The sequence below is a fragment of the Callithrix jacchus genome, chromosome 7 (assembly GCF_049354715.1).
Source record: "Callithrix jacchus isolate 240 chromosome 7, calJac240_pri, whole genome shotgun sequence".
Taxonomy (NCBI): domain Eukaryota; kingdom Metazoa; phylum Chordata; class Mammalia; order Primates; family Cebidae; genus Callithrix; species Callithrix jacchus.
In genome coordinates this window covers 152,453,964-152,481,194 of record NC_133508.1, presented here as the reverse complement: position 1 = coordinate 152,481,194, position 27,231 = coordinate 152,453,964, and the positions used below count along the sequence as shown (strand labels likewise).

Sequence of the window (27,231 nt, the reverse complement as noted above, 5' to 3'; positions counted from 1 at the left end):
CAAAAAAACACAAAGCCCGCTTTACTGCTCCACGGGTACCCAAAGGAACGCAGCTGGTCTACGCATAGCAGAGACCCAGGAGGCCCCGGCGCTCCAGCAAGCGGCAGCTGAAGCTGCGCGGAGACGCCCGGGACACGCTCGTTGGAGACGGAACCGGCCCGGTTTCTACCCTTCTGTGTGCAACTCCGCTGTGTAGGCGTTCATAACCAACCCCAGCCAAAAGCTACTCAGCGTCAACAGCCTCCGGCTTTAAAACCTTCTTTCCAGCTAAAGAGCCGTGGTACTGACGCAACGAACTGGCTCCGGCCCGGGTCCCCTCCGCGCCCGCGCACCGAGTTCCCGCCTCCCTCGGGAGGACGTCCGTGCGTACGTGCGCGTGCCGCACCCGCCCTCCTTCAAACGCACGACGCGAGGGCGGGGGCGCCGCGTGCGCGCGCGCTCTCGTTGGTTCGCTCTCTCGCTCGCTCTCGGCTGCCGCTCTTGCTGCGGCTGCGGCTGGGGCTGGGGGCGGCGGCGGCGACGCGGGCGGCGGGCGGCGCGGGGCGGTCCGGCGGGTTCAAAGAGGAAAACATGGCGGAAAACAAAGGCGGCGGCGAGGCTGAGAGCGGCGGCGGGGGCAGCGGCAGCGCGCCGGTAACTGCCGGGACCGCCGGGCCCGCGGCGCAGGAGGCGGAGCCGCCTCTCGCCGCGGTGCTGGTGGAGGAGGAGGAGGAGGAAGGCGGCAGGGCCGGCGCGGAGGGCGGCGCAGCCGGGCCCGACGACGGGGGGGTGGCCGCGGCCTCCTCGGGCTCGGCCCAGGCTGCTTCATCCCCTGCGGCCTCAGTGGCCCCTGGAGTTCCCGGGGGCGCGGTATCGACGCCGGCTCCAGCTCCAGCTTCGGCTCCCGCTCCGGGTCCCTCCGCGGGGCCGCCTCCTGGACCGCCAGCCTCGCTCCTGGACACCTGCGCCGTGTGTCAGCAGAGCTTGCAGAGCCGGCGTGAGGCGGAGCCCAAGCTGCTGCCCTGTCTTCACTCCTTCTGCCTGCGCTGCCTGCCCGAGCCCGAGCGCCAGCTCAGCGTGCCCATCCCGGGGGGTAGCAACGGCGACATCCAGCAAGGTGAGCCAGAGGCCGTGCTCCGCGTCTGGGCCGCACGGGATTTGCGCAACCCTAGAGGAGCTGGGGACGGAGGTGCTGGGGCCTGGGGCTGCTCGGACAGCTGCGATCTCGAGGGGTCTCTGAGGTGAAAGACTCGCCCCTGGGACACTTTCCAGAGAAGCTGGACCGCAAGAGATAAGGGGAGCATGAAGGGAGGGGTGCCGGCTGCGAGAGGCTGGGGGAGGGGACACACTGGCTGCCAGGAAGGTTTGTGATGAGCGGAACCCGGCCGAGGGCTGGTTTTGGAGCTGGTAGACCCACACAGTGAGAGAAGGGGGATTTAGGAAACACGTTGTGAGAAGCGTTTTGGCTGGAAGGGCCCGGGCCAGAGAGGTGTTGAGGGAGTAGGTAAGAGGTAAGGGCAGTAAAGATGGATTGCTTTGGAGGGAGGGGACTTGGCCTGTTCGCCGACAGGAGAAAGGAGGACTGTGGATTAAATGGAGGTGGTTAAAAGATGTTGGAGAGCTTGGGGTACAGAGGAGGCGCTTGTGAGAAAATTGTAAGGTGACATTGGGAGGAGAAACTTAGAAAGTGGGCTGCATGGCTAGGGAAAATTCCAAGGTTTCGGGATGAAGGAGAAATTAACTTAGAAGGAATTGAGTTAGGGAAAGCTGGGCATGAATTTTAGTTCATTGTACCTTCACGAGCCCCTAGTGTTGGGGCACTGTGCTAGGACTGAATAAAGTACTCAGTGAAGACTGCATTCACATTCGAACAGGGGAAACATATAACTTGCAGCAGTGGAGGTGGCTATTCAGTACAACGGCTGTGGCACAATAGACGAAAGGTCAGGGAAACTTCACAAGAAAGAAAATCCATGAGCCGGTTTCTTGGAGAGTGAATACCTCACTGGGTTGGAGGGTATTCAGGGCCCAGGGCACCCTTCTTCATCCCTGGAACTATAGAATGTGTAAGGTGATTGGTGGAAATTAGATTGGATTGATGGACTGAATAGATAAGGGTTTCACAATCTCTTTTCTCAAACTCTTGGGATCCAGGTGTGTTTTGGACTTCAGAATATTTTGGGATTTTTCTTTTTCCTGGCAAAGGTCTCTTATGTAAGACTTTATCGGGGTCTGAGTTAACTCTTTATCAAACACATTAATATTTCTGCATTGACACACATAAATATCACACTAATTGGATAAAGAGACGAAATAGCCTCCCATCATTCACAGTGGGTTCCATTGCAGACTTAGGAAAAAAATTAAAATTTCAAAGCTTTGGAATTTTGGAACCGTAGGTAAGGGATTGTGGAACTGTACTAAAGGGCTTGGAATTCATCCTATAGAGTATATCCTGGACATTGTGGAATAAAGGATGTTTCTGGAGCACTTTTATATCAAGATGATAAAAGGATCAGATTTCCGATCCAGAAAGATCACTTAGGGCACTTGAGGGATGAGGGAAGGCAAGGCTGGAGACAGGGAGACCACTTAGGATAATCCTGGCAGTTATGCAGGTAAGAAATTATCATTTGGAATGGGTATTAAAGGAATGATATCACAGGTATTACAGAATGAAGCATTTTGGTTTGGGGGAACGGTAGGGTTTGGACCTTTTCTTAGCCTCAGTTTTCTCATTTGTGAAATGGGAAAAAAGTACATAACCTCATAGGGTTATTGAGAGAATGAAGTAAGATAAAATGTGTAAAGTGATTAGTACGTGGTAGTTGCTAATGAAATGATAGTTAGCATGTTATTAACAGTAACTAATAGTAAGTGGCCATGGGAATGGAGGTGAGGGGAGTGTATTGAGATTGGTGTGAGGGAGACAAACTTGTAGAATTCCACATGTTTTTGTTTGGTGGATGGCAGTGCTATTAATACATATTCAGACAGCCCTACAGAAGCAGGGCTGGGGTGAGGGTTACGGCTAGGGTGAGGGCTGAATTGGAGGGAGGATAAAATGATTTCAGTTTGGGATGTTCTGGGTTTGTAGCATTATTGGGACATGCAAGTAAGAATATTAAGAATGAGGTTTTGGATGTTGGAGAAGCTACGAAGTGTTAATGGGTGTTTAGAAAATAACTGCTCCTGGTCTGTGTACCCATGAGCACAGTGAGACACGTAGGATTCAGTGTTCTTGTGGGAGCCTGGGTTAGGTGAGAGATTTGAAGGGAACCCAAAGATGCAGATTATGTTTGACTGATGTTGCTGAGGGACCAAGGTTATGAAACTAGTTACCTGAAATTCATGTAGGAGAGAGAATAATATGTAAATCTCCTCTTCATTTCTTTATCCTTTCTTTTTGAAGGAGGAGTAAGTGGAAGAGACTGACTAAATTCTGTCAGTTTTAAATAATAGTGCTTTCTAACCGATATCTAAAACAAATTGAGTCTAGAATCCACCATGTTTTTTATTAAAAAAATTTTTTTTGAGACAGTGGCTTTGTCACCCAGGCCGGAGTGTTCTGCCTCCCAGGTTCAAGCAGTTCTTCTGCCTCAGCCACCTGAGTAGCTGAGATTACAGGTGCACACCACCCTTGTGGCTAGTTTTGTATTTTTAGTAGAGGTGGGGTTTTGCCATATTGACCAGACTGGTCTCGAACTCCTGGCTTCAAATGATCTGTGTGCCTCAGCCTCCCAAAGTGCTGGGATTAGAGATGTGAACCACTGTGCCCAGCCATCCACCTTGTTTTTAGGTAGTCTAGAAAATAATTTGTAAGTTTTAACTCCTATATGTACCCTTTGCTTTGCTCTTCAAAAAGATCAAGCTGTGCTGGAAAGAACACTACGTCGGGTGTTAGGAGAAATAGTTCAGCTCCTTAACTGTTTTACTCTAAAGGAAGTTCATACTGTTTTGTCCCTCAGGTTACCCCTAAAATGTAGCTAGTAGTTGTTTACTTATATTTCACTAAGGCAAATTATAAATGTGAAAATGCTTCGTAACTGAGAAATCTTCAACAATACAGGATATTATTGATCAACCTCAGATTTTCTCTTCTCTGGTCTGGAGATCATAGCTAGTGGTTTTAATTCACCATCTTTTTCAAGTAATTTGAAACAGTCGTGAGTATCCTGCCCTCTTTTCTAACTGACCTTTTCCCTGTTTCTCTTAATACATTTATTCATACTCTTTTGGTGTTCTCTCTAGATCAGCAGCTCTCAGAGTGTGGTTCCTGGACCAGCAGCATCCGCATCATCTGTGACCTTGTTAGGAATACAGATTCTTGGGCCCCATTCCAGACCTTCTGACCAGTAGTCTCATTTAACAAGTTCTCTAGGTGATTCTGATGCACGCTTAATTTTGAGAATCACTGTCTTGAATGAAGGGCTCCTCACTTCAGATGTCTCCTCAGAAAGACTTTGACTTCTCATTTTAAAGTAGTCCTCCAGGTCATTCTCTGACATATCTTTTTTTCTTTGTAGCACAGCTGAAATCCAAAATGTTTATTTTTGTTCACTTACCTGTCTCATTTTGCACTAGGATATTGTAGACCGTTCAATAAATAAGTTTTGAGTAAGAAAGAATCACTGGAGAGCTTATTAAAATGCTCACTTGAGAGTTTATTTAGAGATGGGTTCAGTTGATTTGGTGATGACTCCATGTGCCTGCATTTTTAATAAGTGCCACGTGATTTTGATACTGGTGGTACCACCACACTTTTTGAGGAACATGTATTTAAATATTTGAGGAGAAAGTATGATCTATTTACCATTGGAGTATCTGCAAAATCAAAATAGATAAGTTAGTTAATATTGAATCTTGATAGTGACCATTTTAAAGTGCTTTTGTGATTTTTTTGGGGTGCTTTTTCAGGTTGAGGCAGAATAGCCATCAGTAGTGTATATAAATAAATTTATACTTTATCAATAAAAATACAGATTTGCTACTCAGAAGGCTGAGGCAAGAGAATTTGCTTGAGGCCAAGAGTTCAAGGTCAGCCTGAGAAACATAGCAAGACCCTGTCTCTAAAAAAATATTTTTAAAAATAGGAATCATATTGATGCATCTGAACAAACTCTCAGGAACTCTAGAAGGAGACGAGGCTGTCTCTGAGATGGACGCAGTATTGGTTATCCCAGCACTTTGGGCCTCCGAGGTGGGTGGATCACTTGAGGTCAAGAGTTTGTGACCAGCCTGGCCAACATGCAAAACTCAGTACCTAGTGAAAATATAAAATTAGCTGGGTGTGGTGGGGCGTGCCTCTAATCCAAGCTACTCAGGAGGCTGAGGCAGGAGAATGGCTTGAACCTGGGAGGCAGAGGCCACACTGAGCTGAGATTGCACCACTGCACTCCAGCCTGGGCAACAGAGCAAGACTCCATCTCAAAAATGAAACAACTTAATATGAAAAGTCTGAGATGGCAACCATCATGTGTAAGTGGGAGGGAAAACCTCTGAGTGTAGTGTGAAGAACACTTCCTCATAGTGTTTCTGTCTGTTTATTACAGGCCATGCTGAGCTACTTTGAGAGTCTTCTGTTTGAGCCCTTGGAATTTCTTGTCACTGGAGTGTGTGTACCATATGACAGTTCTAGCCTCTGTGTGACTTAACTGTTTGGGGACTTTTTAGCCTTTACTTTCTCTGACCTCTTCAACAGAAACAAGCTTGATTGTTTGAATGATCGTGTGGTACCACACCAATAGCCAGTCATTAAATGTGTGTCCAAGATTGCTGAAACAATTCCTGCCTAGGAACTTCTATCTAGCATGTGGTCACTACCTGAATTCATTTTTGAGTACTGCTAGAATGACATGGATAAGTTACTTAACATCTGTAAGTTGGGAGTAATAATTATACCTACGTCATAGCATTTTTGTGAGAATTAAGAGAGTTAATGTATTACAAGGTACATGTATTGGAAGCATACATGGGAAGCCCCCAGTAAGTTGCAGTAGTGTTATTTCAGTAATTTTTCATTTGTCCCTCCATTGTCATTGTGACTATATCTCACAGTAAACAGAAAGAAGAGGCAGGGGGATAAATTGTGGTTATATAGACTTTTCTGATATCTACTGATGTGTACAGCATGCTGATAAATCATTTGCATTCCAAATCTCTCTAGCTATCTAGATCCTTAAATGTGAAAACTTATAAACTAATGTCCTAAATCCTAAGTCTTTATAATATCTAGTATCTTTACATGAAAAGTTCTATTTAGAGGACTCTAATTACTTTACTTTTCTCAGTGGCTCCTAAGTGAGAGTACCTTAAAGCAGTGATTCTCAAAGTGTGGTCCACAGAATGCTGGGGTGGGGGTGTTGGTGGTGACTGTGTCACTGAGACTCTTTTAGAGGTGCATAAGTTTAAAACTATTTCCATAATTACAATAATTTGACATTTGCCTTATTCTCTATGCTGATATTTATATTAATGGTGCAGAAGCAGTGATAAAACTGCGGTCAATTTGGTGTGAATTAAGATGGTGAGTGACTCCATTTGGGAGGCTGAGGTGGGTGAAATGCTTGAGTCCAAGAGTAGGAGACTAGCCTGGGCAACATGATGAAACCCTGTCTCTACAAAAACATACACAAAAATTAACCAGGCATGGTGGTGCATGCCTGTAGTCCCAGCTACTCAGGAGGCTGAAGTGGGAGAATCACCTGAGCCAGGGAGCATTAAGGCTGCAGTGAGCTGTGATTGTACCATTCTACTCCAGCCTGGGCAACAGAATGAGACCCTGTCTTAAAAAAAAAAAAAAGACAGTGGCTTCAAGTCATACTAAAAGTCATTGTGTATTTACTTTCACACACTTAGAGAAAAAAAAAAAAATAAACTTATGCCATTGTCACTTAATGTGATTGATGAAACGGTAAAAATGACTCTATTAAATTTTGGATCTTTAAAGTTGTGTGTGATGAAATGGGAAATGTGCATAAAATGCTTCTGCTGCAGACGGAAGTGCAAGAAGAAAAGTACTTGTGTAGTTGAGTTCCAAGCTGAATTTGCTTTTTTTCATAGAAAACTATTTTTACTTGAAGTAATGATTGACAAACTGTGGTTTTTAGGCATGGTACTTGGCAGCCATTTTCTCGAAAGTGAATGAATTGAGCCTATCGTTCCTAGAAAAACAACTGACATATGTTGCCAGTGATAAAAATTGAGATTTTTAAATGAAAATTAGAATTTTGGAAAATTTGTATTTGTTGCCATTAGCTGGTGAATTTCTCAATATTTAAAAACTTTCCTGAAGAGATTGGTAGTGATATTAATGAATGTGAGTTTTTTTGATATTGTGTAATGACATGTGAACATTTCAAAGATGCATAGCTTATTGCAATATATTCTAAATGATCAATGCATGATGTTAAGTGCAAAACAGAGCAATAATAAATAGTTTGTATTTTATTTATTTTTTAAGATGTAGTCTTACTCTGTTGCCAGAGCTGGAGTGTAGTGGCGCAATCTCAGCTCACCACAACCTCTGCCTCCTGGGTTCAAGCAATTCTCCTGCCTCAGCCTCCCAAGTAGCTGGGGTTACAGGTGCGTGCCACCACGCCTGGCTAATTTTTTAGAGACGGGGTTTCGCCATGTTGATCAGGCTGGTCTTGAACTACTGACCTTAGTTGATCACCCACCTGAGTCTCCCAAAGTGTTGGAATTACAGGTGTGAGCCACCACGCCCAGCCAATGATTAGATTTTAATGCAAGAGAGTAGTAAAGTTTATTTTATTTTTTTATTTTTGAGACAGATTTTCGCTCTTGTTACCCAGGCTGGAGTGCAGTCGCGCGATCTCGGCTCACCACAACCTCCGCCTCCTGGGTTCAGGCAATTCTCCTGCCTCAGCCTCCTGAGTAGCTGGGATAACAGGCACGTGCCACCGTGCCCAGCTAATATTTTGTATTTTTAGTAGAGATGGGGTTTCACCCTGTTGACCAGGATGGTCTCGATCTCTTGACCTCGTGATCCACCCGCCTCGGCCTCCCAAAGTGCTGAGATTACAGGCGTGAGCCACCGCGCCCGGCCGTAAAGTTTATTTTTAAGGTTTGAGAGCCCACATTGCAAGTGATGTTTAAAAAATAAATATACTTCTTTAGTTTTTGTGTCATATCAAAGAAAAATATCCACATGATCTAAAAAGGCTATTAAAATCTGTTCTTCCCTTTTCTTAGCTGTATGAGGCCAGATTTTCTTTATATTCTCCAAAGAAACAACATACCAAAACATTAAATGCAGAAGCATATATCCAGGCATATTATATTAAACCACATGTTAAAGAGGTCTTTAAAATGTAGCACAATGACTCTTTTTATTTTTTGGGGGCGGGGGAGGGACAGAGTCTTGCTCTGTCACCCAGGCTGGAGTGCAATGGCATGATCTCGGCTCACTACACCCTCCGCCTCCCGGGTTCAAGTGATTCTCCTGCCTCAGCCTCACCAGTAGCTGGGATTACAGGCATGTACCACCACACACAGCTAATTTTTGCATTAGTAGAGTTGGGGTTTTCACCATGTTGGCCAGTCTAGTCTTGGACTCCTGACCTCAGGTGATCCACTGGTCTCTGCCTCTCAAAGTGCTGGAATTACAGGTGTGAGCCACCGTGCCTGGCTCTATTAATTTTTTTTTTTTTTTGGAAATAGAGTTATTTCTGATTTTTAAAAATGTTGTTTAAACATGTCGTGCTGGCATGGTGATTCATGCCTGTAATCCCAGCACTTTTTGAAGGCTGTGGTGGGAGGGTCACTTGAACCCAGGAGTTCAAGACAAGCCTGGGCAATATGGTGAGACTCTGACTCTACAAAAAATAAAAAAAATTAGTTAAGTGTGGTGGTCTGTGCCTATACTTCCCCCTACTCAGGATAGATGGGACCTACCTTCCACCTTCTGCTCAAGTGGGAGGATCACTTGAGTCTGGGAGGCTGAGGCTACAGTGAGCTGTGATCATGCTGCTGCACTCCAGTCTGGGTGACAGAGTGAGAGCGTGTCTCAGAAAACAACAGAACTAACGTTAAAATAAATGTCATTTAAATATTTTAAAATTTAAGATTCATTTTTAATTCATTATGTAATCAATTAAAATATATTTAAAATACCCATTTTTATGACATTTGATGGTCATTCCCATCTAAACAAAAGCTCTTTATGTTCCTCAGTGACTAAGAATGTAAGAGAGATCCTGAGACCAGAAAGTTTGAGCCCTGATCTGTTAAAGGATATTAAGAACACGATAATGTAGAGTCATTGCGCTGGTGGGAAGAATGTCAGATCATAAAATAGTAGGTGGCAGATTTACACATTTATAGCCCTTCATTTTGGAGTACCCATAACAGTTCAGGAGGAGTCTGGCCTTAATGAAATGTAAAAGTGAAGAAAGTACTTACTAACTGAAGTTAAACTTTTAAAAATAGGTCACTGTAGATCTACTGATTTTTTTCATGTTTATGACAGTGAGTTCTATCACTGTACTTTCCTAAGCCAACTTCAGAGATTGGGCTCAGGATGCTAGATAAGTTAACCTCTGTCTCTTCTTTGACCGCAAATTGCACCTCTATCCTTAACCATTGGACTCGAGGGGAAGTGGGAAAAAGAACAAGGATGAATAAACATAAATATACCATTTTTAGAAAAATATTTACAGCCTATGGCCCAGTGTTGAATAAATAGCATGCACTGTGTGGTACTAATGAGTACATTTGAATGCTTATTATATGCAGTTTATGTTCCTTTTGTGAATTATTTGTCCATTTGTTTTATGTTTTTCTTTAGATTGCTTACATTTTCTGCTGTGGAATTCTTTGATTTACAAAAATTCTTGACGAATTCTGTATACTGATCCTTTGTTGATGATGTAAGTTGAAGCTTTATTCTGAGCCTATGGTTTAGTGTGGTGGCCAGCCTCTAAGATGGCCCCTTGTTCCTTGTCTCCTGTTATTCACACCTGTCTATGATTGCTGTCCTGTTGCTCAGGGCTGGTCTCCATGACCAAGAGAATATAATAGAATTAATAGTGACTTCTGAGCCCAGATCATTTAAGGCATACATACAGCTTTTTTCCTTGCTCTTTGGATCCCTTGTTCTGGGTAAAAAACAGCTGCCATTCTGTGAAAGATACTCTAGTAGTCCTTATTTAAAGAGGCCATATGGAGAAAAATTGAGGTCTTCTACAGAGACCCAGCACCAACTTGACAGCCACGTGAAAGAGCTACTTTTGAGGTAGAGTCTCTATCCTAATCAAGCTTTCAGATGACTGCAATCCTGGCTGACATCTTGACTGTATGCTTCTTAGAGGCACTGAGCCAGAACTGCCTAAGTCCCTCCCAAATTCAAGAAGGCTATGAGAAGTAATTATTGTTGTTTTAAGTTATTAATTTTGGAGGTAATTTGTTCCATAGCAATAGATAACTGACATACTTTTACTTTTTAGAGAGCTGTCTTTTCATGTTTTTATATTAAAGTGGTTTTTCCTCCTCTTTTTTACTGTTCACAGTAGCTTTATAATAAGCAGTAATTTTGCTCACTAAGGTAATTTTACTGCCCTCCCTACATATACCTTGGTCATCTTCAAGATTATCTTGGCTGATCTTGACCTTTTGCTCTTTTTTTTTTTAAATTAAAAAATTTCCTTTTTCCAAGACAAACCTTGGCATTCACCTTTTGCTCACTCTTGTACTAAAATGTATCATCTTGTGAAAGTTCATCTTGTGAAACTTCATTTTAAAAACTTACTAAGCTGTGTGTGGTGGTGCATACCTATAGCCCCAGCTCCTCAGGAGGCTGAGGCAGGAAGATGGCTTGAGCCTAGGAGTTTGAGGCTGTAACGTGCTGTGATTGCACTTGTGACTAACAACTGTACTCCAGCCTGGGCAACACAGAGAGATGCCACCATCTCTTTAAAAAAGAATAGAAAAACAAAGAAAAAAATTGTCAGTGTTTTTGTTGGAAATGCGTTGAATATATAAATCAATTTGAGAGAAAATGTCTTTATGGTGTCTGCCTGTTTATAAACATGGTATGCCTCCACATTTGCTTAAATCTTCTATGAATGTTTTGAGTTACATATTTTGAGACGGAGTCTTTCTTTGTCACCCAGGCTGGAGTGCATGGTGCAATTTTGGCTCACTGCAATCTCTGACTCCGGGTTCAAGCAGTTCTCCTGTTTCAGCCTCCCTAGTAGCTGGGATTACAGGTGCATGCCACCATGTCTGGCTCGTTTTTCTGTTTTTAGTAGAGACAGGGTTTCACTATTTGGCCAGACTGGTCTTGAACTTCTGAACTCAAAAATGATCTGCCTGCCGCGGCCTCCCAGGTGCTGGGATTACGGGTGTGAGCCCCTGTGCCAGACCTATTTTTTAAGTGTCTCAGTTATACTAATTTCACATACATGTTTGATAATTCCATTATCTGATGTTCTTGATGTCTTATTTTACTACTTGCTTCTGCCTGCTCTTGTTTGTTGTAGGTGATGTCCTCTTTTGTTTTATAGTTTTAGTTTGTGAGCCTTTTCACCACGGCTCTATGAAGTCTGACAGACTGGTTTTAGGGAACAAGCCTCCAAAGGATATTTTGTATTTGCTTCTGTCAGTTGCCTCCAATACAGAAATTATTGAAGCAGATGTTTAGTTTACTGTATCATAGAATTGTCAGATGTTGATTTAGCATTTACCTCATAGGCTGGCTTGTTTTAAAAATTCTCAGAATTACACACATTGCGGGTGTGGACAAAAGAAGGAAACTCTCAGGAGAATAATTTTTTCCTTACCCTGAACCCAGGCAGTGACAGATTTCTTCATTTCCATGCTTTTGGTCAGATTTATTTATTTTAATTTCACTGTTCTTTGCTTACGCACCCTAGTAACTGAGGCTGTAATTGTTCAAGTCGTTTTTATGAAGATGAGTCTTGAATCTGATTAATACTTTACACCGGCCCTGGGCTCTATGTCTTCTCCATTCTTTGTTTACTCCCTTGTTTGTATATACTAAAGAAGAGTCACTAAGAGTATCATTTCTGAGCCTTTGCATTTTTGAAGTTTTCTTTATTCTGTTCTCTTCTTAAATGATAGCTTGGCTAGATGTGAAATTCTGGGTCAAAATGTTTTTCCTCAGAACTTTTAAGGCATCTCTTCCAGTGTCTTAAATCAGTGCTGCTGATGCTAGTCTGATTTGCTTCTTTGTACAACCCCAGTTGGGTTTCATTTGTTTATTTATGTCTTCTTGGGATCTTTTTATGTCTTGGATCTCTTCATCTATTTATCATTATTTTGAAATACAGTGATGTGGTTCTGTTGATTTTTTTTCTCCTTAAAGTTTCTAAAAATTCATTGTGCTTTTTCATTTAGTCTTGTAATCTTCATTTATAGTGAAAGAACTTTACAGTTTTTTCATAAGGTCCTTCCCCACCTCCCACTCTTTGAACTGTTACTCTTTGGATGTTGGCTCTCCTAAGTTCATATTCTTCCCTATCTTTTGTTTTCTTGCTCAGCTGACATTCTGAAAGATCTCCTTGTCTTTATCTCTATCCCTTTTGTCCAATTTATTAATCCCTCCCTCCCTTCCTTCCTTTCTCCCTCCCTCCCTCCTTCCCTCCCTCTCCCCATTCCCTTCCCCCCCTTCTCCCTCCCTCCCTTTCCTCCCTCTTCTCTCTTTCCTTTCTTTTCTTTCTTTTTGATATGGAGTCTCACTCCCACCCAGGCTAGAGTATAGTGGTGTGATCTCAGCTTACTGCAACCTCTGTCTTCCAGATTCAAGTGATTCTTGTGCCTCAGCCTCCCAAGTAGCTGGGACTACAGGCGTGTGCCACCATGCCTTGTTAAGTTTTTGTATTTTTAGTAGAGACGATGTTTCATCATGTTGGCCAGGGTGGTTTTGAATTCCTGACCTCAGGTGATCCACCCGCCTTGGCCTCCCAGAGTGTTGGGGATTACAGGTGTGAGACTGCGTCTGGCCTACATAGTACATTTCTAAGAACTTCCTTGCTTAAGTTATATTCTCTATAAGATTCTGTTCTTTTTCTGTGGACTTAATATCTTCTTTCTCTGAGGATACAAATGTTTTTCTTCTCTAGGCAAAATATTTTAGTTTTCATTTTATTTTTTACTTTTGAAACATTTCAGGTAAGCTGGTTCTATATTTATGTTTGATAATTCCATTATATAAATTTTTTTTTTGTTTTGAGATGGAGTCTTGTTCTGTTGCCCAGGCTGGAATGCAGTGGTGTGTCTCGGCTCACTGCAGTCTCCATCTCCTGGGTTCAAGCGATTGTCCTGCCTCAGCCTCCCTAGGAGCTGGAATTATAGACGTGTACCACCATGCCCAGCTATCATTATGTAACATTTTTGACATCTTATTTTACTGCTTCTTGCTTCTGCCTGTTCTTGTTTATTTTATATTACATTATCTGTTTTACTTTCTGTTTTTTTTTTCTTCTTTTGATCTTTGTGTTTCATAGGCTTCCTCAAGCAATAGATGATTCTTGGTTTTCTTCCCTTTTGAATGAGGTAGTACAGTTCTGATTGAAGTGTCTGTGCTTTTTGTGGGGTATGTTGACTGCTGGGCCTTGCTTTAGATCAGGGATTGGCAAACTGGCATGAGCTAAATACAACCAACTGCATGCTTTTATATGACCAGTGAGCCAAGAATGATATTTACATTTTAAATGTAAAAATTAAAAAAAAGAATGTTTTGTCATTTGAAAATTATTTTGTTGGGAAAAAAGAATGTTTTGTCACTTGAAAATTATTTGAGGTCGGGTGCGGTGGCTCATGCCTATAATCCGAGCACTTTGGGAGGCCAAGGCAAGCAGATCATCTGAGGTCAGGAGTTCGAGACCAGTCTGGCCAACATGGTAAAACCTCATCTTTACTAAAACTACAAAAAAAATTAGCTGGGCATGGTAGTGGGTTCCTGTAATCTCAGCTACTTGGGAGGCTGAGGCAGGAGAAGCTCTTGAACTGGGAGGCAGAGACTGCAGTGAGCCGAGATCATGCCATTGCACTCCAGCCTGGGCAAAAAGAGTGAAAACTCCATCTCAAAAAAAAAAATTATTTTAAATGTAAAATTGTGTTTCAAAATCTTTATTTGAACACAGCCATGCACATTCATTTATGTATGGTCTGTGACTATCATGCTGCAATGGCAAAATTGAGTAATTGTGACAAAGACTGTGCTCTCTCTTTTGGTGGGTTACAAATTGCATTGGTTATGAGTCAGTTCAAGCACTGTGGTGTGCACAGCCTGACCTGTTGTCCACAATAGATTTGGAAGAATGAGAATTTCCAGGGTACTACTTCTGCATCACAACTGATTGCCAGAATGAATTCCCCAAATGAATTTTGGGACAGTCTGGCCTGTCATCCATTTGTGGTTTATTAATAGAAAGCTAAAGTTCAAATTAATACAGCTCATTTCTTTTCCCATCACTGAGGATTGGCTTAAATACTAACCCTCACAAAGCAAATACTTAGGCGAAAAGCTAATGTCAGTCAAAAGATCCCCATCAGTTTTTGTGTCTGCAGTAGGGCAGATATGAGGGTAGGGTATTGAGAATCATTTCACTTTATTACTATGCTTATGAATCAGAAGTATTGAAAGTAATAAGTTAGAGCACTGCATTTCAGCTGTCCTTCATGTATCAGACTTTCTGCTTGTGTTGAACATTACCTTCATGTGTTGTTAGGTATATAAAAGGAATGCAAATAATGAACCTTGGACCCATTGAATCTTGCTGAAGAGGTAAGACATTGTATTAAAGAATAGTATAAGACGTTTTATAATAAATTTGGTTACAGTAAGCTAGATGCTTATTGAAATATGGTTCAAAAGGAGATTAGTCATAGCTGAAATTTACTGTTTCTGCTCTTAATGTTGGTTTGGAGGTGATTCCCTCTTTTTGGCTTGTCTATTATTTGATTTTTGTCCTTATGCTTTTGGCTGTAATTTAGGCTGCTCTTGACATCCATCCAATTTTCCCTTCTCTGTTTTCCTTCCTCAGTTTATGTTGAATACTTTCAAAGTAGATTATCTGAGTTAATAATGGCAGGAGAGAATTGGCTGTGGATTAGTTTATTTGAATCTGTCTAGACTTCTGTTCCTTGTCTGTAAAATAACTGTAAGTTCCAAGGTGAAACTTTTTCATGTTATCTTACTTGCTTATAAAAATCTTCTTGGGGGAACAGTCATTCTGTTTTGCAGAATGAAGTTTTGCCCAATTAAAGAAAATTATCTCAGGGTGATAATATTATCTTTTATTTTTTTAAACAAATGAGGCCACCAAGATAGTGTGGTAAAATTATACCTAAATGTGGCTTTTCCATGTGGAGCTGATGCCTTCAGGAAGTAGGCAAGTAACTAGTGTAAGACACTGAGAGTAGTGAAACCTGCCTAGCCTTTTCGCATTTAAAAAATGTTCTACTCTGGCAGACATGATGGCTCCCACCTGTAACCCCAGCACTTTGGGAGGCCGAGGTGGACAGATCACCTGAGGTCAGGCGTTCAAGACCAGCCTGGCCAACATGGTGAAACCCAATCTCTACTAAAAATACAAAAATTAGCCAGGTGTGGTAGTGCACGCCTTAATCCCAGCTACTCGGGAGGCTGAGGCATGATAATCTCTTGAACCCGGGAGGTGGAGGTTGCAATGAGCCGGGATGGTGCCATTGCATTCCAACCTCGGCAACAGAGTGAGACTGCCCCCAACCAAAAAAAAAACCCAAACAAACAAACAAAATCTCTGTTCTGGCCAAATATAATACCAGTTAGGCTGTCAGTTTTGTTTGTTTGTTTGGTTTGTTTTTGTTTTTGTTTTTTTGAGATGGAGTTTCCCTCTTATTGCCTAGGCTGGAATGCAATGGCATGATCTCAGCTCACTGCAACCTCCACCTCCTGGGTTCAAGCACTTCTCCTGCCTCAGCCTCCAGAGTAGCTGGGATTACAGGCATGCGCTACTACACCCGGCTAATTTTGTACTTTTTAGTAGAGACTGGGTTTCTTCATGTTGGCCAGGCTGGTCTCAAACTCCTGACTTCAGGTGATCTGCCTGCCTCAGCCTCCCAAAGTGCTGGGATTACAGGTGTGAGCCACTGAGGCTGGCTAGGCTGCCAGTTTTCTACCTTTGTCCTGACTCAATAGAATCTGATTAGTCACTTTTAAGGTGGATGTAATTAATTTATAGTTAGTTTGATTTTATAATTTTAGAAGTTAAGTTTATTTAAGTACTTAGGTAAACTAGCATTATATAATTTGCATGTGTTTGAGAACCAGTAAAGTCCAACATCTTTTTGTGTGACTACTGGCCTTTGAATATCATTATTTGTAGTTGCTTGTTCAGGTTGTGCTCACATTTCCCCCTTTTTTTCCAATGCTTTTGTAGGATTCTTTTTTTTTTTTTTAATGTCTTTTTCTTTTCTTTTTGTAGGATTCTTGATATTTTCCAGTCGTGAGTCCTTGTGTTTTAAAATTTAAAATTTATTTTGGCTTTTGGGTAAGCAGTACTTTCACACTGGTTCAAAAGTTAAATAAGCATACAAAGCTGAATAGTGAGAAGCCTCCCTCCCACTCCTTATCCTCATCCAGTTCCTGTCTCCCCCAACACATAACCTGTGTTAATACTTTATCTGCCCTTCCAGTATATCCAAGTGATACTGGACAGTGGTGTCAAATCCATTCAGTGGCAGAAAGACTGATATCTTCAAAAAATGACATTGGGCCTGGCATGGTGGTTCATATCTGTAATCCCAGCACTTTGGGAGGCTGAGGCAGGAGGATCACTTGAACCCTGAGGTTCAAGACTAGCTTGGGCAACATAGTGAGGCCCCACCTCTAAATAAAATTAAAAATAAAAATAGCCAGCCAGGGGCAGTGGTTCATGCCTATAATCCCAGTACTTTGGGAGGCTGAGGTGGGCAGATCATGAGGTCAGGAGATTGAGACCCTCTTGGCCAACATGCTGAAACCCTGTCTCTACTAAAAGTACAAAAATTAGCTGGGTGTGTTGGTGCCCACTTGTAATCCCAGCTACTAGGGAGGCTGAGGCAGGAGATTCCCTTGAACCTGGGAAGTGGAGGTTACGGTGAGCTGAGATGGCACCACTGCACTCCAGCCTGGTGACAGAATGAGAATCTGTCTCAAAAAAAAAGCCAGATATGGTTCACATCTGTGGTCCCAGTACTTGGGAGGTTGAGGCAGGAGGATTGTTTGAACCTGGGGAGGTCGAGACTGCATTGAGCTGTGATTGTGTCACTGCACTGCAGTGCACTGACGGAGTGAGACCCTCTCTCAAGACAAGAAAAAAAGGATGTTGGTACAACTGGATTTTCACATGCATAGGAATAAAGTCATACTACTTCACACCGTATACAAAAGTTAACTCAAAATATATCAACAGGTTGGGCATGGTGGCTTATGCATGTAATCATAGCACTTTGGTAGGTGCTATGATTTGCTTGAGGTGGGAGAATTGCTTGGGAACAGGTGTTTGAGACCAGCTTGGGTAACATGGTGAGGCCCTGTCTCTACAAAAACAAAACCAAAACAAAACAAAGACAAGTAAAGCATGAGCAACTAAAGAAAAAATAGTAAATCAAACTCAATCAAAATGTAAAACTTTTGTACATCGAAGGCCATTATTCAAAAAGTGAAAAGAAAACCTGCAGAATGGGAGAAAGTATTTGTAAGACTCATATTGGATAAGAATGCTGTATCCAGAATATATAAAGAACTCTTACAACCTAATAATAAAGACAAATAACCCAGTAAAAATGGTTAAAAGATTTGAATAGACAGTTCCTTAAAGAAGATATATATGGCCAATAAGCAAATGAGAAGATACACTAGATCATTTGTTATTAAGAGAAATATAAACAAAACCACAAGGAGATAACACTTCACAGCTGCTAGGATGGCTCTAGTTAAACTACTAAGTGTCGGCAAGGATGTGGAGAAATTAGAGTCCTTCTGTATTGCTGGTGAAGTGTAAAATAGTGCTGCCACCGTGGGAAACAGTTTGGGGGTTCCTCAGAAAGTTAAACATAAAATTAGCATGTGACCTAGCCAATCCATTCTTACATATCTGTGTACCCAAAAGAATTGAACACGGGGACGCAAACAGATACTTGCCAGTATTCATTGCAGCATTATTTACAGTAGCCAAAAGGTGGAAATAATGTTAAGTGTTCAACAGATAAATTAATAACAGATGAATTATGGCAGCATGGGGTATTATTTGGTCCTAAAAAGGAATGAAATTCTGATACATGCTGCAATAATGAGTGAACCTTGCAAACATAAGTGAAATAAGACAGACACAAGGGGGAAAATATTTGATTACACTTACACGAAGTGTCTAGAATAGGTGCATTCATAGAGATGGAAAACAGAATAGAGGTTACCAAGGGCTTGCAGGGAGAACAGGGAGGGACTAGAGAGTTGTTTAGGATGAGAGTTGGGGAGGAATGGGCAGTTGTTGCTTAATGGATGTAGTTTCTGTTTGGGTTGATAAAAAGTTTGAAAATTATGGTGATGGATGGATGATTACACAACATGCTAAATGTAATTAATGCCATATAACGTACCTAATAATTGTATATGTATATATAATATACACACATAATAGATCAAACAGCAAATTTTATGTTACATATATATACCACAACAAAAGTGTTAAAAATATGTTAAAAATGTTTTTCCTTCTAGAGATTTTAAATCATGTATTTTAAAGTACATTTTATTGTGTGTTACAAAAATGGATTCTCATTATTCATGGATTCTGTGTTGTAGAATTCACCCAAACACTAAAATTTATTTGTAACCCCAATATTAATAATTGCAGTGCTTTCACAGTCATTCTCGGACATAGGCAGAACAACAAAATATTTGACTCACCCAACTCACATATTTTCAGCTGAGGTCAAACTAGGAGATGCTCTGCCTTCTTTCAACACTCATAGTATAAATGTGTGTCCTTGTTGCAGTCTGTTTAGTGCCATCGTTGAGCTTTTTGTTGACTTCATTGCTTAAAATGGCCCTAAATTAAAGCTGAAGAGCCCTGTAGTGTTCCTAAGTGTGTGAAAGCTGTGTGTGCTTTTATGGAGAAAACATGTCTTAGATAAGCTTCATTTATGTATGAGTTACAGTGTTTGGCTCTGCATTCAGTATTAATGAACCAGCAATTATTTTATTTATTTTTTCGAGACAGGGTCTTGCTCTGTTACCCAGGCTGGAATGCAGTGGCCCAATTTCGGCTTACTGCAACCTCTGCCTCCTGGGCTCAGGTGATTCTTCCACCTTAGCCTTCTGAGTAGCTGGGACTCCAGGCCCACGCCACCACACCCAGCTAATTTTTTGTATTTTTTTTGTAGAGACAGAGTTTCATTGTGTTGCCTAGGCTAGCCTTGAAGTCCTGGACTCAGGCTATCTGCCCACTAACCTCCCAAAGTGCTGAGATTACAGGCTTGAGCCACTGCACCCAACCCTCAGCAATATATTTTAAAGTAGCTTTAAATATAAATGTGTATAAGAATGTTATGTATTGACTGGTTGATGAAAATGTTGTGACCAGAGGCTTGCAGGAACCTAATCCTGCATTTCCTCTAGGAGCAATGATTTATTATTTGGTAATTTATTGTTTGGAGCAGCTGTATAGAAAAAAACTACCCTAAGTGGTGAGAGTCGACCCTATGTCAATGCAAATAAAATCATTTATATAAATGACAACACTTTAGGATCTTTCTCTGAAAGTACATAGTTTCCTTACTTTGTTTTTTGTTCTGAAGTCTATTTGATGTTATATTAATTAAATAGCCACTCATTAAAACTTAATTCACAAATGATATATTAATAATTCACACATTTGAAGTATGTAGTTCGGTAGTTTTTTAGTATATTCAGAGTTGTGTAACCATCACCATAATCAATTTTAGAGCATTTTTATTACTCCCAAAAGAAACCCCGTACCAATTAGCAGTTACTACCCACTTACCCTCAAGCCATTCCCTGACACTTAGGCAACCGTTAATCTATTTTATGTCTCTGTAGATTTACCTATTCTGGACATTTCTTACAAATCTAATTATACAGTGTGTGGTCTTATGTGGCTGATTTTCACCTTCATCTGTTCTGTAGCATATATCTATGCTTCATTCTTTTTAAAAAATACTTTAAAAAAAAAAAACTAGTCAAGTGCAGTAGTGGTAAGAGGAGAGAGTAGAGCAAAGACTTAGATTTGTAACTGACTGAAAAATCAGTTGAGATAACTCATTACTTTCACTGTTTTTAGGCCTGAATATTATACCCTTCTATGGTTAAACATTTTGTTTAACCATTCATTAGTAAATGGACACTTGAGTTTCTCCTTTTTGGCTATTATTAACAGTGCTGCTGTGAACATTTGTGGATAAATTTTTATGTGAACATATGTTTTCTTTCTCTTGGGTGTATACTGGAGAGTACAATTGCTGGGTTGTATGGTAACGTATATTTAATCTTTTGAGGATCTGCCAACTTTCGTCTGAAGTGGCTTTAGCATTTTTCTTTACTGTCAGCAATATGTATGAGGGTTTCGATTTCTCTATAATTTTGCCAACAATTTTTGTTATCTTTTTTATTATAGCCATTCTGGTGGGTGTGACATAGTATCTCATTGTGGTTTTGAGTTGCATTTCTCTTGTGGCTAATGATGTTAAGTATCTTCTTAGATGCTTTTTGACCATTAATGTATCTTATTTCTCTGGCTATTCTGGTTTTTTTTTTCTTAATTTTCTTTCTTTCTTTCTTTCTTTTCTTCCTTCCCTCCCTCCCTCCCTCCCTCCCTCCCTCCCTCCCTCTCTCTCTCTCTCTCTCTCTTTCTTTCTTTCTTTCTTTCTTCTTCTCTTCTCTTCTCTTCTCTTCTCTTCTCTTCTCTTCTCTTCTCTTCTCTCTTCTCCTCTTCTCTTCTCTTCTCTTCTCTCTTCTCCTCTTCTCTTCTCTTCTCTTCTCTTCTCTTCTCTTCTCTTCTCTTCTCTTCCTCTTCCTCTTCCTCTTCCTCTTCCTCTTCCTCTTTCTCTTTCCCTCATTATGTTTTCCAGGCTGGTCTTAACTCCTTGGCTCTAACAGTCCTCCCATTTTGGCCTCCCAAAGTGCTCAGATTACAGGTGTGAGCCACCGTGCCCAGCCCTGGATGCTGCATCTTTATATCTGATTTATCTATAGAAGACTATTTGTGGGTCGTCATTTACTTTCTTTCTGGAATTATTTGCAACATAAAAGTTTTGTGTACGTGGGAAAATACATGTAACAAAGTTTAACTATTTAGCCATTGTTAAGTGTGTTAATTAGCTTTAGTTATATTCACAGTGATGGCAGCACAAGAGTTTTTATTTTTTACTTATTTATTTTTCAAGACAGGGTCTTGCTTTGTTGCCCAGGCTGGAGTGCAGTGGTGCAATCACTGTACCTTCAACTTTGTGGGCTCAGGTAATCCTCCCACCTTAGCCTCCCAAATAACTGGGACTAAAGGTACACCACTGCACCCGACGAATTTTTTTTTTTTTTTTTTTTTTTTTTTAAGAAAGAAGATTTCACTGTGTTGCTAGGCTAATCTCAAACTTCTGGGTTCAAGTGATTCTCTTTCCTCAGCCCCCAAAGTGCTGGGATTACAGGTATGAGTCAGTGTACTTGGCCACAAAAGGTTTTAAGTTTGATGAGGTCCAATTTGCATTTTGTGCTTTTGTATTTGGCATTGTATCTGAAAAATCACTTCATAACTCAAGGTCACGAAGATGTAGTCTTATAAGAGCTTTACAGTTTTAGGTTATAGATTCGGATTCTGTGATAAAGTTGAGTTAATTTTTGTATGTGAAATTTGTGTGTGAGGTAAAGATCTAGTTTCATTCTTTTGTACAAGGATATCCATTGTCCTTGTATCATTTATTGAAAAGACTACTCTTTCCTCCATTTAATTGTCTTAGCACCCTGTCTAAAATCAGTTGACTGCAAATGTGGGGGTTTTTTCCTGGACTTAATTTCATCCCATTCTATATGTCTGTCCTTATGCCAATAACAAATTGTTCTTAAAACAACAACAAAACAAAATATGCCAATAACAAGTCGTTCTTAAAACAACAACAACAAAACAAAAACAGGGTCTCAGTTTGTCACCCAGGCTGTAGTGCAGTGGTACAATCAGGGCTCACTGCAGCCTCCACCTCCTGGGCTCAAGCAATTCTGTCACCTTAGCTTTCCCAGCTAAGACTACGGATGTATGCCACCACACCCAGCTAATTTTTTATTTTTTGTAGAGATGGGTTCTTGCTATGTTGCTGGGGTGGGTTGTTCTTTTTCAAGACTGTTTTGGCTCTTCTGGATCCCTTGAGTTGTTTTTTTTTTAAGAGATGGATTTTATTCTGTTGTCCAGGTTGGAATATGGTGATGCAATCATAGCTCACTGCAGCCTTGACCTCTTGGGCTCAAGCAATTCTTTGACCTCAGCCTCTTAGTAGCTGGGACTACAGGCACATGCCCCACCATGCCTGGCTAATTTTTAAATTTTTTATAGAGATGGGGTCTTCAGTTGTTGCCCAGGTTGGTCTTGAACTGCTGGGTTCAAGCAGTCCTCCTGCCTCAGCCTCTCAGAGTGCTGGGTTTACGGGTGTGAGCCACTGTGCCTGGCCTCCATCTTCTTTTAATCTATTTGTATCATTGTGTTTGAAGCTTCTTGTATTAGTAGATAGCATAACTGTTGGATTATGGTTTAAGTTTATCTACTCTGCTGGTCTTCCATTTAATTCATGTATTTAGGAGTATTTAAGGTATGTAGGTATATTTAAGATAATTATTGATGTATTATGGCTTAAATATGTTATTGTTTTCTGTTTGTTTTCTTTGTTTTTCTTGCCTTCTTTTGAGTTACCTTAAGTTCTTTTTAAGATTCCATCTTTATTTAATGGTGGTTTTTTGTAGTTCATGTAGTTTTTTGGAGTGCTTTGAATAGCTTCTTAGTGGGTGCTGTAGATATTGCAACATTCATTTGTAACTTAAAGTCTTTGTATTGATGTTTTACCATTTAGGTCCCTTTACTTTTCCTAGTTTTAAAATGGTTATCTTTAATTTTCTGTCTACATAGCACCAGATAGTGTATGATCTTTTTTTTTCTTGTAAATTCTCACATATTATTTAAGAAATCCATGAGAAGTCTGTTTACTCTTATTTTTATCATTCCAGTTTCTTTTCCAAACATTCAAGTCTCCTTCTGTTAACATTTTTTTTTTTTCCTGTTATGGTGAATTTCCTTTAACCATACTTTTAGGTGTATTGGTGACAAATTTTTAGGTTTTCTTCATCTGAGAATATCTTTAGTTGTCCTTCATTCCTGAAGTTTGATGAATATAGAATTTGCATTTCAAGTTACTTTCAGCCTTTGAACAATGTTGAGCCAGTTTTTTTTTTTTTTTTGGCCTGCATGGTCTTACACGAGAAATCACTGTCATTTGAATAGGTGTTCCTCTGCATGTAAAGTGGTTTTTGTCTGCTTTCAGGATTTTTTTCTTGACTTTATGATGTATCTTGGTATGAATTTATTTGGGTTTTTGTTATTTGGCATTAACTCAGTTTTTAAATATGTAGGTTTATGTCTTTTGTCTGATTTGGGACATTTTCAGTCATTATTTAAGTAATTTGTTTTGTTTTGTTTTTGTTGAGACAGAGTCTTGCTCTGTTGCCCAGGCTGGTGTGCAGTGGCATGATCTTGGCTCACTGCCACCTCCACTTACCGGGTTCAAGTGATTCTCCTGCTTCAGCCTCCCAAGTGGCTGGGACTACAAGTGTGTGCCACCTTGCCCGGCTAAATTTTGTATTTTTAGTAGAGAGGGGGTTTCACTGTGTTGGCCAGGCTGGTCTCAAGCCTTGGCCTCTCAAAGTGCTGGGTTACAGGTGTGAGCCACTGCACCCGGCCAATTCAAGTAACTTTTAAGTTTTATGTACTCAGTCTTCTTCTGGAACTCTGCAGTTCTGGTGATAGGAATGTTAGCTAGCTAGTTTTTTATTGTTCTACAGGTTCTTGAAACTGTATTCTGTTTTTCTTTTCTTTTTTTTTCTGCTCTCTTGATTTTGCCTGAAGATCAGTTATTCTCTGTCATCTTCTGTTGTCTGTTGAGCCCATTTACAAGTTTTAAATTTTCGGTTATTTTTTGTTTGTTTGTTTTTGAGACAGCATTGGAGACGGAGTCTCGCTCTGTCGCCCAGACTAAAGTGCAGTGGCATGATCTCACTGTGTTGCCCAGGCAGGAGTGCAGTGGTGTAATTTCAGTGCCACGAGACTGGCTAATTTTTTGTATATTTTAAAATATATTGTATATTTTATATTTATATTTTATATAAATACATTTTGTATATTTCTGTACAAATGTATTTCTATACCATATAATATAAATTAAATATACAGTATAAATATAAAATATACTATATATGATATATATATAAATTTAATATAATTTTTGTATATGTTTTGGTAGAAATGGAGTTTTACAGTGTTGGTCAGGCTGGCCTCGAACTCCTGACCTGAAGTGATCTACCCGGCTTCACTTCTCAAAGTGTATTTTTTAATCCTATAATTTCCACTTGTCTTTTTTCTGTAACTTTGTTTCTATTTTCCATTTGTTTTAAGGACATTTGTATTGCCTTTTTTTTTAAAGATAAGGTTTTACTCTGTCACCCAGGCTGGGGTTCAGTGGCACAATCTCAGCTCACTGCAACCTCCTTTTCCTCCCAGGTTGAAGCCTCAGCCTCCCAAACTGGGACTACAGGTGTGTGCTACCATGCCCAGCTAATTTTTGTATTTTTAGTAGAGATGGGGTTTCACCATGTTGGCCAGACTGGTCTTGAACTTTGGACCTCAAGTGATCCACCTGCCTCAGCTTCCTAAAGTGCTGGGATTACAGATGTGAACCACTGTGCCTGGCCTGTATTGGTTTTTGAAGCATTTTTATAATGGTTCCTTTAAAGACTTTGTCAGGTATTTCTAAATCATCTTGTTTTGGGCATGTACTGATTGTCTTTTGTCAGTTGAGTTATGATTTTCCTGGTGTTTGACATACAATTTTTTGAGTGTGTTGCAGATATTTTGGATATCACATTCTGAGACTTGAGATTCTATTTAATCTTCATTTTTTTCCAGCAGTCTTTCTACTGAGGTATAACATAATGGCGAGGTAGGTGTGTATGCTCACCTTACTCTTGGGCCCTCCTGACACCACCCTGGCAAAAGTAGAGTGCTGACTTTCTCTGCCTTGTTGCAGAGGGGAAAGATGAAAGTTCAGTTTCTCCTTCTTGATGAAGTAGAGGGGTACCAACTCATACCATCTTGTCCCCTCTGAGTTAGGGTTTAAGTTCAGTTCCACTGAGCTCTTGTGACACCAGGGAGGGAGGAAGTGTAGGGCTAACTCATCCCACCTGATTGCTACATAAAGGAAAGCAGTCTCAGCTTTCCACTGAGATTTTATCATACCAGGGAAGGGGATAAGAAGTGATGACTTGCCTGGCCTCTTACCCCCTTATTCCTTGTTATTGCCAGGTGGGAGTAGAAGTTCAGATCCCTGCTATTCCCTACTGGTATTGAGGAGTAGGAGATTTTCTTTTCAGTAGTTTTTAGTTTTTTAAAAAATATGGGGGCTTCAATTAAAGTCTCTTTAAGATCTTAGCAGTGGAAATACTGAGTTCTTTGGGTCCTAACATTTTACAGATTATAGGCATGAAATTATAGAATCATGACTCACTAAATTCATGCTTTTAATTCCTATTCTGTGGAAGGCAGTGTTAGATTATCTCTGCCTTCAGGAGTTTGGAGTTTGGGAGACTTGAATAAACACATCCCCCTCCCCCTTTTTTTTGAGACAAGAGTCTTGCTGTGTTGCCCAGGCTGGAGTACAATAGCACAATTTCAGCTCACTGCAACCTCTGCCTCCCAGATTCAAGTGATTTTTATGCCTCAGCCTCCCAGGTAGCTGGGATTACAGGCATGTACCACCATTACCGGCTAATTTTTTTTTTTTTGGAGACAGAGTCTCGCTCTGTCACCCAGACTAAAGTGCAGTGGCATGATCTCGGCTAACTGCAACCTCCGCCTCCTGGGTTCAGGCAGTTCTCCTGCCTCAACCTCCTGAATAGCTGGGACTACAACCGTATTCCAATATGCCCAGCTAATTTGTTTGTATTTTTAGTAGAAATGGGGTTTCACTGTGTTGCCCAGGCTGGTTTCAAACTCCTGAGGTCAGGCAATTCACCCGCCTTGGCTTTCCAAAATCCTAGGATTACAGGCATGAGCCTCTGTGTCTGGCCTAATATTTGTATTTTTAATAGAGATGGGGTTTCACCATGTTGGCCAGGCTGGTCTCGAACTCCTGATGTCAGGTGATCCACCCACCTCAGCCTCCCAAAGTGCTGGGATTACAGGTGTGAGCCACTGCGCTCAGCCTAAACATATACTTTTAAAGATGAAAAGGATGACCAATATAATTATTGCAAATTAAGCAGTTTACGGGTCAGTCTTGATGGTTACTTAGCCAAGATTTTTTTTTACCAGTTCAATTAAAAAATATTGTTTAGAAAAAGTACAACATGGACATGTTTAGAATTTAAAACAATGTAAAATAATTTATTTAGGTCCGTAAGTTTCCAAAGTATGAAATGCTGACTATGTCATCTTTATTATAACATTTTAAACAACCCACTGACTAGCAAGCTCTGAAGAGGCTCTTTGAATCTTATCTGGTAGACCATTACTTCAAAATAAGACATCTTTATGCAAACTCAGTTATGTACATTTTTATTTAGCACAACTGCCTCTTTAACATCTTTTCTTGAGTGACCCAGATGCATCTCAAATTTACTGTCTCTAAACTTGAACTAATTGTAGTTTCCAAACTTCCACTTACAAACTGGAACAATCATCTCATTGCTCCAGTTTCCTAAACCAGAAATGTGGGCATCATTCTCATCTCCTCTTCTGATACTCCTCTACTCAGTCTATAGTTTTCTAGTGATATTTTATCTGTGATGTCTTTGTCTTATGTCTTTGGTAACAGGGTAATACTGGCCTCTTAAAATACGTCATTTTCTTCTCTGTTTTCTAAAGAGTTTGTTTGAGGTTTGTATTATTTCTTCCTTGACAGAATTCACCATTAAAACCAACTGGGACTGGGTGCAATGGCTCATGGGACTGGGTACAGTGGCTCACGTCTGTAATCTCA

General features: G+C 40.7%; 1 protein-coding gene across 2 annotated transcripts in view; it reads left to right on the top strand.

Annotated features, from left to right (window-relative positions):
- The first annotated feature begins 446 nt into the window (after positions 1-446).
- Positions 447-27,231, top strand: part of TRIM33 (tripartite motif containing 33) — a 121,598-nt gene continuing 94,813 nt past the window's right edge. For both annotated transcript variants that reach the window (XM_003733536.6, XM_002807020.6), the window contains exon 1: positions 447-1,096. In XM_003733536.6, the coding sequence (XP_003733584.1) occupies positions 571-1,096 (526 nt within the window). In that variant the 5' untranslated portion in view covers positions 447-570. The remainder of the gene's footprint in view (positions 1,097-27,231) is intronic.